The sequence below is a fragment of the Mustela erminea genome, chromosome 16, assembly GCF_009829155.1.
Source record: "Mustela erminea isolate mMusErm1 chromosome 16, mMusErm1.Pri, whole genome shotgun sequence".
In the NCBI taxonomy this organism is placed as follows: Eukaryota; Metazoa; Chordata; class Mammalia; order Carnivora; family Mustelidae; genus Mustela; species Mustela erminea.
In genome coordinates, this window is record NC_045629.1 from 65901060 (window position 1) to 65918958 (window position 17899).

At 39.2% G+C, this 17899-nt stretch overlaps 1 protein-coding gene across 2 annotated transcripts in view; it reads left to right on the forward strand.

Moving 5' to 3' along the window:
* The window catches only part of COL14A1 (collagen type XIV alpha 1 chain), a 216362-nt gene that overhangs the window by 102225 nt on the left and 96238 nt on the right, over positions 1-17899 (forward strand). For both annotated transcript variants that reach the window (XM_032316061.1, XM_032316062.1), the window contains exons 21-24: positions 315-437; positions 2748-2897; positions 6202-6318; positions 14641-14787. In XM_032316061.1, coding sequence (XP_032171952.1) covers positions 315-437; positions 2748-2897; positions 6202-6318; positions 14641-14787 — 537 coding nt within the window. The remainder of the gene's footprint in view (positions 1-314; positions 438-2747; positions 2898-6201; positions 6319-14640; positions 14788-17899) is intronic.

Consider the following 17899-nt stretch of genomic DNA (forward strand, 5'->3'; position numbering starts at 1 on the left):
CAGTGGTATATAGACAGAACTGTTTAATAAACACGATTCAATTCAGTTTCACTCAAAATAAACTGAAGAAAAGGAATGAGAATGACCTTCAGTGAACTACTGATCTTCACATGGAAGTGTTTCACCACAAGAATTTACTTTCTATATATTTAATTTTTTGAACAACCCCAGACTCTCAAAATCGCACTGTGTGTTAGTACATTTTTACGTGTAAATATTTTTAACGTTATGGGACACTAGCTTGGATTTTATTAACAGTGTCTTTTGGTAAGATGGAAACCACACTAAACCAGTTTTTCCTTTTCTCTGCTCAGTGCCGCCCTCTGGTCCCCAAAACTTACGGGTCTCCGAAGAATGGTATAACAGGCTGCGTATTACATGGGATCCCCCATCTTCCCCCGTAAAGGGCTATAGGATTGTCTACAAACCTGTTAGTGGTAAGTAATGCTTCGTAAAAAAATATATACATATTGTTACCATGATTAGGCATCTGAAATGGTTTTCAAGATAAATCATTTTTGTTTTGATTTTCTATCTTTGCTTTTATCTTTAGTTTCGAGAACCCAACAGCCTTCCCGTGGCCTTGTTTGAAAAAAATTTTTTTTCCTTGTATGGTCAGTGTTAGGGTAGATATTATCAGAACAATGAAGTCATGACTGCACCTAAAAAATAACTGGGTTCGTTTATGAGCAGAATTCATCCTTGTTATGTACCTAACCTAGGCTCCTCCCATACAAGGAACCAGTCAAAGGACACCTTGACTAGGTGGGAGTAGGAAGCTTCTATAGATCATTGGATATGTAAACCCTAAACATTCAGAATCTCTAATTTCTAATTCCTCTTCTACCTCTTCTTGGATTAGTAGGAAAGAAAGTTGACTGACTTCTTGGATTAGTAGGAAAAAGTTGGCTTACCAACTTCTTAGTCTCTTTATTTTGGAAACTTGATTGGAAAATGTATAAAATTTGGAAACTATAAAATGCAGCAGACCCCTCAGGTTGTGGCTATAAAAGGCTTTTCCATCAGCCTCTTAGTTGTCTTGGTGAGGGGATCTCTCTCTCCTTACCTGCCACATCTTTCCATCCTGAAAGCAGGAGAATGGCACAAACCAAGGCAATCATGGCCTTGGTCCATATGTCTGGAGAGACGAGGCACTTGTTACACTATTAACTCCTGACTTTCAGCACTTCTGTGAAGTTTAAACAGAAAACTAAAAATAGATATTAGGGGGGTCTTGTCCATTTTTTGGACTTGGGCCTTTGACTCTGATTATTCATAAGAAAGAGTTTCTCTAATGATGTTTACTGATTTGGCAAGAAAATTTAAAGACTATTCTTTGGACCATGAAAAAACTCTGTCCACAAAGAGCACACAAGGCTCAGTATGTCATCTCATATGTTCAGCTTTTTCTATTGTGTCCTATTATCCAGGCCCATACAAGTAAAATACCCCTCCTCCAATTTCTCCAGACAAACATCTCTATGAACCGAAAATAAATTAGCAAGAATATAACATGGAAGCGTTGGCCAACTCAAGACATTCTTTGCAACCCATCACCAATTTTTTGGTTGCTTTTCTCTAGGCCTGAAGCATGTGTTAATTCATAAAACAGCCTTGCTAGATCCGTGCTTTGGACCATTTTGTAAATATTTATCAGATTCTCTGAGGGAAAATTGCTTTGTTTTAGGCCAGTGGTTGTTGACTGATGCAGTTTTGCTGTCCAACAGAGAGATTTTTGGTGGCTACAACTTGGGAGGGTAGAGGGCTGCTCTGGGCATCTGGAAGGTAACATTAAGCATCTTAAGAGTCATAGTACCTGCCCCTACCACCCCAGAATTAAGAATCATTCAGCCCAAAATGTCCATAGCACTGAGGTTGAGAAATCTTGCTCTAAGTCATGTGGAAGACTTGTATGTGGTCATTTGAGTTAAGATTTTGGTGCATGAGAAAATCACTACTGAGATAGCATGTACATACAGAAATATAGAAATACATTGTTGGAAGGGGCTTCTGAAGTAGAGTAAGGAGTATTTTAGGAACTTGTTAGTAACTCAAGACTGTTAAAGAATGAGCACAGATGGGGAAAGGCGGGAAGTAAATTAGTTTGTATGGAACTTAACAAGGAATGTTTTTAGTGCTAAAGCAAAGACTCCACTGGGCTGAAAAAGTGGTGAAAATGTAAGGACCCAAAGAAGCCAGCTGGTCAAGGGCCTTGGAATAATAGTGTCATCTGTTGGTTCTGAAAAATGCTAAGAGGAGGGGGTAGGACTGATAGTGGTAACAATTACGCAGGACCCCCATACGGCAAAGTACAGCATAGTATCCATAGAATTTGCTGCTACTGTGTCTTGCATGCCTGCTGGGGACAAGGCTGGGTGTCTGAAAAGGAATAATTGAGAATGACTTCTTCAATATACTGAGTGTCCCGAAGCCTATGGCAATGTAATCGCTCCACTGTGAAGGCCTTACAAAATGGTGCACGGTAGAGTGTGAGGTGGACCAGCTCCTCTCAGTAAGCGCTAGGGAAAGAACTGCATTTGAGAAAAAGGACTAGATCCCTAAAAAGAGCCCTAGCATGGTGTGTCAGTCTCAGAGCCAGACGGGGCTAGGTTCAAATCCCAGCTCTGCTGCTTGTCTTCTGTGTAATCCTGGGCAACTGAAACACAGCTGAACCAGTACAAGTCCTATCAGGAGTATTTCCATTTTTCTATATTCCAGTGCAACTGAAATCACTCTTTCTCCCTTAGTTGCTGGCCCAACCCTGGAAACTTTCGTGGGAGCTGGCATTAATACCATTCTTATCACAAACCTCCTCAGCGGAATGGACTACAATGTGAAAATATTTGCTTCCCAGGCCTCAGGCTTCAGTGATGCCCTAACAGGCGTGGTGAAAACTCGTAAGTCTGGTGTCCTGTTGCCTCAGCCCCTGCATGTGGTTTTGCTGCTTTGCTTTCACTGTAACTCAACCCCCGCTTCAACTTGGTGGTTGGTTTTTATTTTCCTCAGCATTACCCTTTCTGGATGGTGTTTCGTGGAAAGAAAGGTGTGCGCCTCACTCAGGGCTGTAGTTCGGCGTCCTGGTTGGCAAGCCCAATGTCAGAACCTGCCATTTAAATATACTCGATGGTGACAGATAGGATTTCCTTCTGGAAAGTCTCCTTGGCATTTTTCATATTAGGTGAAATTTTCCAACCAGTCTGTAGCCTGACATGGCCAACGCCAGTCAAAGCTGGGCCAGAGGCAGGGGAGGGTGGGGGAGGTTTGCCTTTTCAAAGGGGAGTCTTTGCCCTTCCCCCCTTAGTGAACACATACACACACACACACACACACACACACACACACACATATGTGTATCTACACCCACTACACACACAGACACACTCTTGCCACCCATAAAAGATACAAAAAGGACTTTCTTCTGTACCTTTTAAGGGTTTTCATGCTGTCTGCACACCATCTGGGACTTCTCACTGGCGTAGACCACATCCAGACACCCATGGTATAAGGCAATGTTTTCCAAACTCCGGCACGTATGTTCCATATTCCTCATGTTTGTTTTCCTTCCACACCATCTGTTTAATACATTTCTCTAAATCAACTTACATTTTTTCTTAACTTAAATACTTTTCAAAACTCACATCATTATCCTAAACAGAAGACCGGTATTTTTAATACACATTTAAAGATAATACACAAATAATGGAAATAACCCCGGTGAGGCCGTGTGCTCGTTAAAATCATGCTAAGTGCTCTCAGCTATGCATGTGCCCCACACCTGAGAAGGAGAGTCAAAAGGAGAAGTCTTCCTTCAGTTTGCCACATTTTAGCTGTCACCTTGGGCAAATGACTTAACTTCTCTGAGGTCAAGTTCTCTCAACTCTAAAATGAAGATAACAGACTGATTGACAGGGTTGCAGAAGTAAAGGGTAACATGTGGGCCCTATGGCAAGCACTTGTGAATAACCATTATTATTATTATTATTGTAATGATTGTGCTTTATACCCTTGGCCCATAAGTCACTCTCATCCCTCGCCAAGTAATTTATCTGATGAACGGAATGATGCAAGAATGGGACATATACTGAAGCAGACCCCCGGCCACCAACATGTTAGATAGAGCCAGGCTTTACATCCGAGGAGGCTTCCTGAATCTTTTTTTTATGGGTTATTATAAGACCTTAAAGGCTGGATTATAGAATCCATTTAAATCTCAAAAGAAATAATAGTCTGTCTTCAACAGATCCATTTTGGCTTTGGCCTATGGTTCTGATCTTGTCCTGGGCTGGTGAGGTGATGCCGTTCTGGGCACTGGGGTGTGACCTCCAAGGGATTTTCCTGTTGTTCTATTAGGAACCCTCGGAGCCGCTAGAATCCCCTGCGTATCTTCCCACCTCCTTTCTTCCCTTCACTGGCTTATCTTCATTTTCCTTTCTAGATCACTCTTTCTCTCTGGGTCACCTTTTCTGTCTCTGTGATTTTTTAGTGGCCTCTCTTCTCCCTGCTCTGCCTTGTCTCTTTCTGTCTCTTCTCTCTGCTTCTCTCCTTCTTCTGTTTCGTCTCTCCTCTTCTTCAATAAATGCATTGGGTATTCCAAATATTTCTTCAAAGAGAGTATTGAATTATTTTATATTCTGTCCTTAAAGTAAAAATTAGATGGGCTTCTCACTTCTTTTCTCTCTTTCTCCCAAGCAAAGTAAAAGCCCATACAATGCAAATGAATTAATTTGAGGTGTTTGCGAAATTCAGCGTGATGACATAAATCATCAGTGATTTCCTTTTTTTTAAAATGGAATAGGAGGGCTTATTTATTTGGCCTTGGGAAAAGAGGTTTTCTCTCTCTGATCTAACAGAAAGGAACAATGTAAAGATGTAATTTTGATTAGACGAGATTATTTTTACCATCTTGAAAAATAATTTTAAACTATTTTTATGATAGGAGGTAGTGGTGAGAGGGTGAAAAAATAAGAGAAAATGATGTGGACAAAAGTCAGAGGTCATTAGAGAAAGGAAATACTCATTTTCTACTTTTCTGCTTGGGTCTAAATGATAAACACTAGATATTTGCTGCTTTCTTGTATTAGAGAAACACTATTTTTATTGCTTCTCCCAGATAACTTTTCTGTGGGTCATTTTTGTATATCACAATATTCTGTGATGAATAGGAATCTGGGTATTTTTTAATAATTTTAATGTGTTAATCTTTCATTTTTACATTTTCAAAAACATGTTCATCTCCTTCAACCATGTTTTGAAGGCCAGTCCTTATGAAACTGCTCCTGTTTGAGTAAGACTTCCTTTTTGTCAATTTTCTTGTCCCTTTTATTTAAGTTAAAGCCATCTCCTTCAGTGGTTGATAAGTGCACATGGTATTTAATTTTTTTTATTATAAAAGTATTATAATACCAACTAGTTCCATCCATGTCATTGCAAATGGCAAGATTTCATTTTTGATGGCTGCATAGTGTTCCATTATATATCTAGAGACCACATCTTCTTTAACCATTCATCTGTTGATGGACATGTAGACTCTAAGCAAAAATAAGTCCATCAGAGAAAGACAATTATCATATGGTCTCAGTGATATGAGGAATTAGAGAGGCAGGGCAGTGGGCTGTGGGGGAAGGGAGGGAAAAATTAAACAAGATGGGACCAGGGAGGGAGACAAACTACAAGAGACTCTTAATCTCAGGAAACAAACTGAGGGCTGCTGGAGGGGAGAGCATGGGAGGGATGGGGTGGCTGGTGATGGACATGGGGAGGGTATGTGCTATGGTGAGTGCTGTGAATTGTGTAAGACTGATGAATCACAGACTATACCCCTGAAACAAATAATACATTATATGTTTTTTTTTTAAAAAGTATAATTGTGGCATATTTTAAAACACAAATAAATAAAGAGGGAAGATTAAAAATCACTCTGAATCTCACCATCCATCACATCTGGTCTGTTTCTCGTGAAGAGATATTTCCTTTTTTGTTTACAAATATCAAACAGACCTTATTATTTATAATGCTTTGCCACTGCTCTTTCCAGTTATCTTTTGTGCCCTAATTTACTGAGTTGATGGATTTTCCACCACTGGCTATGGGAATTTGGATTCTTTGAATTAGAATTTCATTATATTAACATTCACTTCAGACTTGGGGACATTTCTGGCATGGTCTGTAGTGTGATATAGGCATGCTTTTGTTTCATTCCAGTGTTCTTGGGTGTGACCAATCTTCAAGCGGACCAGATTCAGATGACCAGCTTGTGTGCCCGGTGGCAGGTGCAACGCCATGCCACTGCCTATAGGGTGGTGATAGAGTCACTCCAGGGTAAGTGCAAGCCTGATTTTGTCAGGCCCTCACGTACCCAGTTCTGTGCAAATCTCTGTGGACAACAGGTACGTAACATTCGACCAGGGCCCTCTTCTTGAGGAGACAAGATTATATTATGGATGCAGGATAGGGATCCAGAATGATTAGTTAAGCCAACTCTTTGACCTCTCTAAATGATCATTTTCTCATCTGTTTAATGGGTATAGCCACACCGATCTTGTGGCATTCTATAAGGCTCAAGCTAAGATTAATCCACGTAAGACACTTGCAACGGTGCTTTGCACATATTAAGCTCCAGAAAAATGTTAGCTGCTGGGCGCCTGGGTGGTTCAATGGGTTGAGTGTCTGCCTTCAGCTCAGGTCATGATCCCAAGGATCCTGGGATCGAGCCCTGCATAAGGCTCCCCGCTTAGTGGGAAGCTTTCTTCTCCCTCTCCCACTCCCCCTGCTTGTGTTCCCTGTCTCTCTCTCTCTCTATCAAATAAATAAATAAATAAATAAATAAATAAATAAATATCTTTAAAAAAAAAAATTTTAGGTGCTATTGGTAGTAGGAGACACACCGCCAGGACTAACACTCAGTAGAATTATTTGGTGCTATTGTTTTGGTATTTACTCCATGGGGATCTCAGTTTACTTTTAATGTTTTTCTTACTGACTCTTTATTTTGGGGGATAGTTGGTGAACAACTAACTCATTCAGGAGATGGTTTGATATATTTATGCCCTCATGGGCAGGTTTTCCAGCAACACCTTTCTCAGGTACATCTGTAATTTGGGACTTAGTTTCAAAGTTGAAACACTAAAAATGTCTGTTTATTTCAATTATAAGTTTCAAGAGCAACAACAAGAGCCTGATCCCCAAAAAGTGAGTTTTTAGGGGCTGTTAATCCTGTTTTCACATTATCAGCTTGGATAATGTTCAGAAGATGAGATCAAATAAAGAAAATTACTTTGATCCGATTTGTATTATCAGTAGAAAAGATGTGTCTTGTTATTTGGGGGGGAATCTAGAGACACTGGAGAATCCCAAGTGATTCGTCTAATCTTTCAAATTGAGTAATGAAATTGGTAAAAAAAAAAAAAAAAAAGAAAGAAAGAAAAATTTTCTTTATAGACAAACGATCATGGTTTCCTCATTTAAAAAATCGGGAGGAGCTAATTTTGGGGTCTGAAGGGGACTGGGCTCAGTAGCCCATGTCTTGGGTATGACTACATCCAAAGTATAGAAATCTCCCTTTGGATCCAATCCAGAGAGTGGAAAGCACAGATTAGTAGAGCGGTGAGGGCATTTGGAAATATGGGGAGAATGTGAGACTAGAACATAAGCAACACGAGGAGAGACTCCTGCCAACCCCCGCCAAGACAGTGTCTCAAGAGATGTGCTAAGCCACTAATTCCTTGATTCCCTGTGTGTGATCCTATAAGGATCCCTTTAGCATGGCATGACTAAACATACAGGAGTGGCTTTATTCTGGAATAAACAGTGAGTAAGGCAAAGTCAGAACAAGTCATGGGGATTTTGTGGTTGTATTTAATATGATTTATGGGATGTTTAAGCAAAAGCACATGAAAACCATGCAATTGTTTGAGAAACAACTATAAAATCTTGAGCTATGTTTCATATATCTTTATAAAACCAGTTAATTCACATTTTCATATAGAAGGGTTGACATTTCGTGGTATTTGTTAGACTTTTAAAAAAAATACTAAAGGGGCGCCTGGGTGGCTCAGTGGGTTGAAGCCTCTGCCTTTGGCTCAGGTCATGATCCTGGGGTCCTGGGATCGAGCACGGCATGGGGGGGGGGGTCTCTGCTCAGCAGGGAGCCTGCTTCCTCCTCTCTCTCTCTCCGCCTGCCTCTCTGCCTAGTTGTAATCTGTCTGTCAAATAAAATAAATAAAATATTAAAAAAAAATACTAAGGATAAAAATCACACTCCCAAACTATCCCATAATTTTTTTTTAACATTTTATATCATTTAAGAAGTTGAGATGAAGGGACCTAGGCTCCTACGGATGTTCATTGTCTTTCATAAAAATTACATAGACTGACAAAAAGATATATCAAAACTGCCTCTATCGATGGAATCCGCGAGTTCTGTAAGTCTTTTTTAAATTAAATGTCTTTAGCATTTTGCAAACTAGCGCTGGGATTTTTATCAAAGGATATGACGGATGGATCTGATAACATTGATCTGGTAGTCTAAAACCTCGAAAAGCTCTTTCTGAAGCCAAGAGCTTTGTTAGAAAAAGAAAAAAAAATGAGTCCACATTTCCTTCTTATCTTCAAGTGAAGATAACTTGTACTCTGTCAGTGTTATTTCCAGGCTGCCAAAAACCTCTTCAACTGAGCTTTGATAGCCTCAATTAAACAAGAATGAACAAAGTGCTGCTCAATTGATTTTTCGTCAACATTTACAGCTGGGAGATTTATGAGCCCAATTTGCTTACATCTCATCCAGCCAGTTGTCTAACTGAGTAATATTAATTAACGGACAGCAACAGTTTCGAATTCACAGCCTCAAAGAGGAGTGTTGGGGGTAAGGAGAGCAGTAGGGAGTAGGTTTAAATATTTTAACATATAGTTTAGATCAAGGAATAGTCTTCCTACTCTCGAGTAGAGAAGTACTGGTTGCATTTCTTTTCCTCTTTTTTAACATTTTGATCTCCTTCACCAATTTCTCCTACAATACTCCCCACCCCCAACTCCTGCCTCTGGCAGCCAGGAATCTGTTCTTGAGCTTGATTTTAGGTTGAGTTCCTTTATTTAACAAAGAAATGCAAGCTTTATCCTGACTGGTGCCTTGGAGGACTTCTGGTCAGATGCAGATACTTCCTCAGAGAGAGGAGTTTCCGAATCCCCTTCGTTTTAACTTTGTAAACCAACCCCCCCTCCCACACACCCCCAACCCCACACCCACCCCCACCACCCCCCGCCCTGGCTCCATATGCTGCCTGGGCAGAAATGTTAGTCCTTTCACTCCAGAGGAGACCTAGAAATGAATCTAATTCTTACAAGTGATAGAGAAAAGCTTTGTTCCAGAGTGACCTATTTTTGAATGCTTCTTACAAATTCCTACTGTTTGACAGGTACATTTTTCCATTTATTTCTCTCTCTCTCTCTTAAACATAGTCCCCATGGTCTAGTCATGTGCATTTGTATTCTGAGATGAAGTCAGTTGGAGAGACCCCTGTTTTAACCATAATTACTGGTCAACTTCTCTGGGCTTGAGTTTCTCTAAAATTACTTTTTTGAGGGCATTTATCTGAGATAATACCTACAAATTTCCAAGGTTTTTGTGAATGAAGTAGGCTGTATCGTTCAGGTTTGTTTGTAAATGGTAGCAATGCAGATAAAAGGGAGTTAGGCAAAGGGTCAATTGACTCACTAATACACTGGGAAATTTGGAACAGCAGGCCCATCTGGATCTAAGTGTTCAAACAATGCCATCAAGACTGAGTCTTGCTCTCTTCTGCTCTGTGCTTGTGCTCAGCCAGATTCTCGAGTTGGCCCCAATCAGATTCAGAATGACACCCTCCCCACTTACAGCTTAACCAGTCTCTTGAGTGAAAAGAGAGCTTCTCTTTCTCAATTATTCCAACAAAAGTCCAGGAATTGAGTCATATTGGCTTGGCTTTGGTCACATGCCCCTAAATCTGTCACTGAGTTCAAGGGCATGAAATAAGCTGACTGGTCAGACTTGGTTGTCTCCCATCTCTGTATCTGGAGGAGAAGAAGGTTGTTATTGAGTTCTTCTCAACTCATAAAGACCAAGAGTGGGGAAGAAGAGATTCAAAGAAGGAGGAAATAGACGCAAAACAGGCAAAAACAACAGATGTCCTCTACTCACATAAATATTATGACTTTTTTTATAGCCAAGAAAAAAAAAAGGAAGAAAGAAAGATTACCAGAAGGATGAGGTCCTTTCAGGAGAGACTGAAATAAATCTGTGTTTGAGTCATTCATCTACTTGCCAAATTAAATTGTGAGCTTTGGGTTAATGGTAGGACAGACCAAAGTCAGAGACTTTTGGCTGGTCTTGGGGTGGCTTAGAACCCCGTGAGACCCTCCATTGGTTCTGTTCTCCATTGGTTCTCCATTGGTTCTCTGGCATTCTGTCTCTTTCTCCAGCTATTTTTGAGTTGACTTGGCACCAATGTTGGGTATAGCATTTCCCTTTCACTTCACATATTCAGATTCTACATGGTCCCAAATACTTTATTCCCTTCCTAATCTCCATAACTTGGTGAATTTCTTTCTAGACTGTTTAAGGAAGGTTTCAAAGGATGCTCAACTTGTCTTCTGTCTTTGGGGGTTGAAATGCCAGTTTTGTGGTATCACTGACAAACAAGAATGACAGAATAGTGGAGGACCTACCTTATCAGGAAACAGATCCAAAGCAAAAGACAATATGAAACAAAACATATTCTCAAGATTAAGCCTTTTGAAGCAGTGACATTATGATTGTGGGTCAGGGTATTTGAAAGACCTGGGGACTGAAAACATTTATATCACAAAATTCCAGCAGAGTATTCTAGATCCTGGATATTCTTTGCTTATGGATCTCAGTAGCTACTCATAGGGCATTTGGTGAGTCAAGCTGGTGGCATCATTACTAGCAGAATAACAACCCAGACAATGTATTTAGCCTTGCTTCATAAGAAAGAAGGCACAAAGACAGAATTTCTTCCCCCTTTCCAAAAAAATAAATTGACTCCCTGCCTTGGGCACAAGAGGTTGAGGAAATTAGTCATCATTTGATCAGTCTAAATGTTTTCCTTTAAGGCAAAGCCATTAGACTTAAGTCACACATGCCAAAAGCAACATGGATACATCTCCATTCATGTAACCCCTCTTTGTTTTTATTGGGAATTAAAGCAATACTGTCTCCCAATAATTTTACATGCTTATTCCAGTTCTCCAATGTTTTGAATTTTTTTTGTTGTTTGTTTAGCAGTAAAATTCATTTATATTCTATTGTTGAGGGTCTATAAAGTACATGAGTATCCATGACAAATAGAGATGACAGAAAAGCACTTTCTAGAATTGATTCCTGGAGAGTTCCTGGAAGTTTTTATGGAGATGGATTAATATCCATGCCATAGAATGTTTGTTTTACAGGTGACTCACAAAAGCTTGCAAGAGGCTCCAAAGTTGTGGGTAAAGTTGGAAAGAAGGAATTCGTGTGGGGTCTTGAGCCTAGGAACCACAGATTGAACTTGGACATGAGCAAGGCAGAGTGCAGGGATTATAAACATTTTCTCACTTATCGAATTCCTGTCACAGTAAGATGTAATATCACAAACACCTGAACCATTTTTTTTAATATTTCATCATTTGGTAGTATATATGATAGGAAAATTTCTAAAGTAGACCTTAATGCATTCTAAACAAATATTTTACTAGAGATTACATTACAAAGTTCACTTTTGAAACTCCTTTGTAGTCTCAACCATAAAAATAAAAAAGATAAATTTCAAATTCCATTTAACAAGTAGCTTTAATTTATTTACATTTTTAAAAATCTTATTTATATTTTTAAAAGAGGATTTTGTCCGTAGACAAATTTTAAATGACATATGTCCTATTTGTTCTGATATATGTGTGTTGTAATAGATGTATGTTTTGTTCCAACATATATGAAAATATAGATTGAAATTTAATAGGTGTTATACATTTGAAACAGAAAAATTACTACTTGACATTTTTTATGTTTTGTACTATTCTATTTTTAAGCTTTCTATATTTTGTTTATATTTAATAAACTGCAATAAACATTTGGAAGGAATTCTTTTTAACCATTAGATAATATATTTAATGTATTCAATCAATGTAGTTTTTAACACAGGTTTTTTAATTCCTAGAAATAAAGCTCTATAAGGCATTAAGTAGACAGATGCAGACTATGGGTGAAAGAAATCTCAATCTAGAGCTTTTTTTTTATTTTAAGATTTTATTTATTCATTTGAAAGAGAGTGTGTGAGAAAGAGCATGAAAGGGAGAGGTCAAAGGGAGAAGCAGACTCCCTGCTGAGCCACCCAGGCGCCCTGCTGAGTTTCATGAATGGGTAGTGAATTTTTTTCAGTTGCTTTCCATGCTTCTATTGATATGATATGTACACGTATTCATATATTTTTTAAAAGATTTTATTCATTTATTTGACAGAGATCACAAGTGGGCAGAGAGGCAAGCAGAGGCAGAGGGAGAAGCAGGCTCCCCTTGAGCAAGGAGCCCGATGTGGGACTTGATGCCACGACTCTGGGATCATGACCTGAGCCCAAGGCAGTCACTTAACCAATTGAGCCACCAAGATGCCCTAGAGCTTTTTAAATAATTGTTCTTTTCATGGTAGTAGTGATTCTTCCTTTTAACCAACTATCCACGTGGTTAAAAAAAAGGAAAAGAAAAGAAAGGAAAAGAAAGAAAGAAACACTCTATGTCAATGAAGAAAATCCATTTGAAATCCCTCCGTAATCAAAGCTACCCAACAAGGCAGCTTTATCCCGTGGCGAGATAAAGCACTGAATCATCAGGGACCCTTCTGTGATCTCTGCCAGCTATCACATTTGCTTAATTTCCTATGTACTCCGCAGTTCTCAAACTGCTTTATTTAAAAAAAAAAAAAAAACTGTACATGTGACTTCCACTATTTTATGATGGATTAGTGGAAATTATAGCCGCGTCTTTTGAGACTGTGATTTAGAGTTCTGAATTCAGTTTCAGTTCTGCTACTTAGCATATGGACTTGATTAGGTGACTAACTTTTCTGGCCTTCAGTTTCTTGTCTTTAGATTGGGGATAATTATACATTATAAGGATCAAATGAGTAGATACATATAAAATCTTTAGACGAGTCCCTGGCACGTGATAAATGCTCATTAAATATTGGCTATCATTATCGTTCTTTTTGCTGTTTCATGAAATGCACAGCACAGGACCTGGCACACAGTAAGCCCTCAGAAAATGATGAATATCCTGAATCCAGCTACTCTAGACTCCAGACCCAAGAGCCAGCACCAATTTCTCCAGGAAGGCAAAGCCATCTTGCTATAAAGTAGCCAACAGTTAAACTGGGTCTACTCGGTTCTTTGTGCTTCTGCCATGGAGACAAGAAAGAGAAGGTCCTTTGTGGAGATGGCTGGATATGATTGCCTTTTGGATAGAACAAAAAGAACTTCGGAACTGGGAGTTGGGAAACAGTTCTACAGAATGTACTTACTCAGTTATGATTTTGAAAGAACAGAAAATGATTTTCAGGGGTGCCTGGGTGGCTCAGTGAGTTAAGCGGCTGCCTTCAGCTCAGGTCATGATCCTAGGGTCCTGGGATCAAGTCCTGTGCCCGGCTCTCTGCTCAGCGGGAAGTCTGCTTCTCCCTCTGCCTGCCACTCCCCCACTTATACTCTCTCTCTCTCTCTGTCAAATAAATAAATAAAATCTTAAAAAGAGAGAGAGAGAGAGAGAAGAAAAGAAAATGATTTTCAGAGTGGATCCAGCCTTCTCTGAGCTCCCCAGGAGTCATCATTACCATTAAAAGAAATCATGAGTAACATTTAGAAATGAATGCCGGAAATTGGGCATTCTGGGGACTTCCTGGCTATCTCAGTGCCACTTCAAACTCTTGCCTGCATTTGTGGCAGCTCCGAAAATAGTCTGGAACCCTGGATGAAGCTTCTGGGCTCCTGGAAACATACCTCTTCATCCACAGGCAGAACTACCTAGAATTTTATAATCCCTAAATCCATACCTATATTTTTATTTTTTTTAAGTAGGCTCCACACCCAGTGTGGGGCTTGAACTCACCACCCGAGGATTAAGAGTCTCATGTTCTCCTGACTAAGCTAGCCAGCCACAGCACCATACCTATATTCTTAGGCCACTGCCAGGAAGGGCTTCTTGTTGCGTGGTAGTAAGTTGTATGGGACCAAAAGCATATGTCTTTTTGTCAGTTTGTAATTGGCTAGCTGTTCTGGAGAATCATGTTGATAAAAGAATATTCTAGTTTTTAAAAAGCAAATATGCTCCCCTCCACAACTGTCCAAAAGATCAATTATGACATACACACACAATTACATGCACTAATACTTTTCCATTAAAGGGTTGATCTCAAGAGACTTTTATTCTCATTTTTGAACATATGAAAATGTGATTTTCAGTTATTTTAAAAAGAATCAGTGGATGTATTAACTCTTTAGAAAAAGGTACAGACCTAAAAAAGTATAATTCGTCCTGAAGGCCATGCCTATTAAGCATTTTCGAAGCAAATCGTCTACGATAGCTGTTTTTTAAAATTTCACATCTGTATGTTTTGTTTTATGATAGACACAAAAAAGCAAGAAGCCACTGTGGGTGGAGGAACAATCAGGCATTGCTTCTATGGACTTCAGCCTGATTCAGAATATAAAATCAGTGTTTACACAAAGCTTCAGGAGATCGAGGGACCCAGTGTCAGCATAATGGAAAAAACACGTAAGTCAAGTGTGTCCTCTCCTGCTCCCTGTCTCCATAGACAAATAGTATTTTAGGCATCCTGTTTTGGTTCAAAACCTTTATTCCATTTAGAAAAATGTTAGCTTTTGCTGCCCAGGGATATCTGTAATACAAGTTTTCTTCCTCTTCTCCGGTCCCATAATTCACTGCATATGGCCCACTGATGTCATCTGGATGGGTTTTTTCCACCCTCCATATGTTTCACAAAGGACTGTAAGGCCATATGATAGCAAAGGGCTTGAAACAATGACCTTTTTTGTGATCTATATCCATAAGGAACGTTTGTGGTATGCAGAGTGTGAAATGAAGTTTAAGGACCGGGTCCTGACATTCAAACAATGGCATATTACCACAGCTATGAGGCGGGAATGGAGCCAAGATGTTCCAAATGGCTGACCCTCGAGTTATTCCCTACTTAAGAGGCTCTTGCACTTTTTCCAAGTTGGCTGCAGATCTGATGTACTGAAGGGAAAGGCAAAGTATAAAATTAAAACAAAGCACTTTTTACATGTTCTAAAGACCAAGGAGAGTGTGAACTTCTTGGAATGGATTTTAATCAGAGATTCCTGACGTAAAGGCCACTAACAGGAAAATGGTTTTGATTGTAGTGAATTCTGGGGAAACTTGTGTGCTTGACTCAGTATCTGGAACTTAGAAGTCCCTGAGGATTTGTATCTGAATAGGTGGTGGGTGATGGGTTTTCCTGGTGGCCCCTCTGTCATATATCAGACATTTGGAAAGTTCTGTCTATGTAAAGGTCTTTCAGTTGGTCTGGCACAGGCAGCAGGAAATCATCAGCAATGTGTGACCTTCAAAAACAGACAGTGAAAGCGTAATAAATGGCATCATGCAATTTTTTTCTGAAATGAAGATTTATTTCCTAACACTAAAATATTTCACATTTTATATTGCATGTAGTTTTGAGGGATAATCTATATTTCGTAAAATTGACCTATTTTAAATGTACAACTCAATGATTTTTAGTACATTTAAAGAGTTGTATAGTCATTATCACAATCCTGTTGTAGAACATTTCCATCAACCCAAAGAGTTCATTCATACTCATTTACACTCCTCTGTCCCAGGCTATTTGCTTTCTTTTCTTATCCATTTACCTTCTCTGGACATTCCAAAGATACATCTGCCCTCTTTCACTTAGCATGTGTTTTTGAGGTTAATCATGTTGTGGGATGTGTCCGTTGTATGTTTCTTTTTATGGCTGATTAGAATTCTGTTTTGTAGATAGAGGATCACATTATTTTGAAGTTACTAGGGGCCTGGTAATGCACAAGATTTCAAGTCAAACAACTTGGTTGGGACCCTTTCTAACATCGTGGCCTCAAGCAGTTCCACATCTCTGAGCTGCTTTTTGCTCAGCAATAGAAATTAACTACTTGCTCTCTTATCCTGTGTGGTGGTGGTAAAGATCCAGGACAACCTGTTGAGGAACTTTTCTACCTGTATCTTACTGAGCAAGTATTCGATATCACCATGGCTATCTCCCTAGAAGTCACAAACTGATGGCCATGGGTTCGATATCACCGTGAAAAAGGTTTTCTCTGAGCCATACATTCCCCCTACCCAGGCTTTAAAGAATCTGTTGAAAGTCGGAAAGAGTTGACAACCCAGGACACACATATGGTGGTGCCAATCTGCTGAGACCAACTGCTGTCTCTTTTACACATTATATGTGCTCTCAAGTTTGCTTCTCCTTAATGTTTATGCAGGTTCTTTGCTCATTTTTGTTACTTGCCTGACCTTTAAAAATATTTGAGTTTATGATCCCTGGCCTACTTCAGCATTCCTTAACCTTAGCTCCACAAGTCTTAACTACCCATCCCGGGTTAATTGGGTTAGCTCCATTTGATGTGCTTCCCTTACGTTGGGAATATCTGTCTTCTGGTAGCTTCAACCCACTGGCTCTAGTTCAACCTTCTGAATCAATGCAGATCAAGACTGCTCCCTCTCCTATGGGACAGCCCCTCGCACACTGACGACAGGAACCATCTATGTGCCACACAGAGGATATAAGCATATGTCACCAGTTCACTGTGGTTCTTCCTACCCAAAAGAGTCTTTGGTCAGAAGTTCTGCCCAAACACATTGATCTGTCTGCCATTGCTTCTCACTGATTTGGTTCCTAGGACTTAGAACTTAGGATATGCTTCAGTTTCCCACAATAAAGAAGATGGACCCATTATAAAGATGACCCACTACTTCCACAGATTTTAAGATAAATACATCTGGCTTTAGAAGCATTTTATGGTGCTTTCAAGAAAGTTTTACAGTCCTAGTTTTGGTATTAAGATTTCTCACTTTTTATTATACTTTTTAATCTTCAAAAATTGCCTTTAAAAAATAAAAGTGATAGATATCCATAATAATGGAACAGAAGGGAAAAAGTATTTAGTTGACTTCCCTCTTTCCCTGGTATTCCTTTCCACAAGTACCCATTTGTAACAGCTTTGTCTCCTTCCAGAATTCTCCCTAATCTATCTATCTATCTAATCTATATCTACATAGAGATATAGAGATATGTTGATATATATCAGATACATGTATATCTGATAGACTTCTCGACATTTCACAAATAGGATCATAGTATGGTGTTCTGTGACTTGCTTCATTTCACATACTAATTAATCTCAAACATTTTTCCATATCGGTAATATATAGTTACCTCATTTTTTAAAATGTCAAATTATTTTACTCAAAGAATTGTATTTTATTGCCTCTTAGAATTGGAAGAGGCCTTAAAATTAAAATTCATATCTCTCAACCTTTCTGCCAGTGAAGGAATCCCCCTTTATTACATTCCTGACCAAGCAATCAGTCTGCCTGAACTCAGATCTTTCCAGCCAATTGGTGCTCACCTGTCTCAGAGTGAACGGCTATAATTGGTTGAGAGTTTTCCCTCATGTTAATCTGGGAAATAAAAAGAGTTTTCTCAGTTTTTCTTACCTTTTTAGAGCCAAATAAGAACAAGAAAAGAATATAGTAACATTTAGGATGCTTACCTAGTAACACCATAATTTCCTTGCTCTTTGCCACATGAACTGCTGTGAAAGTCACAGCTCTCATGTACCTACCC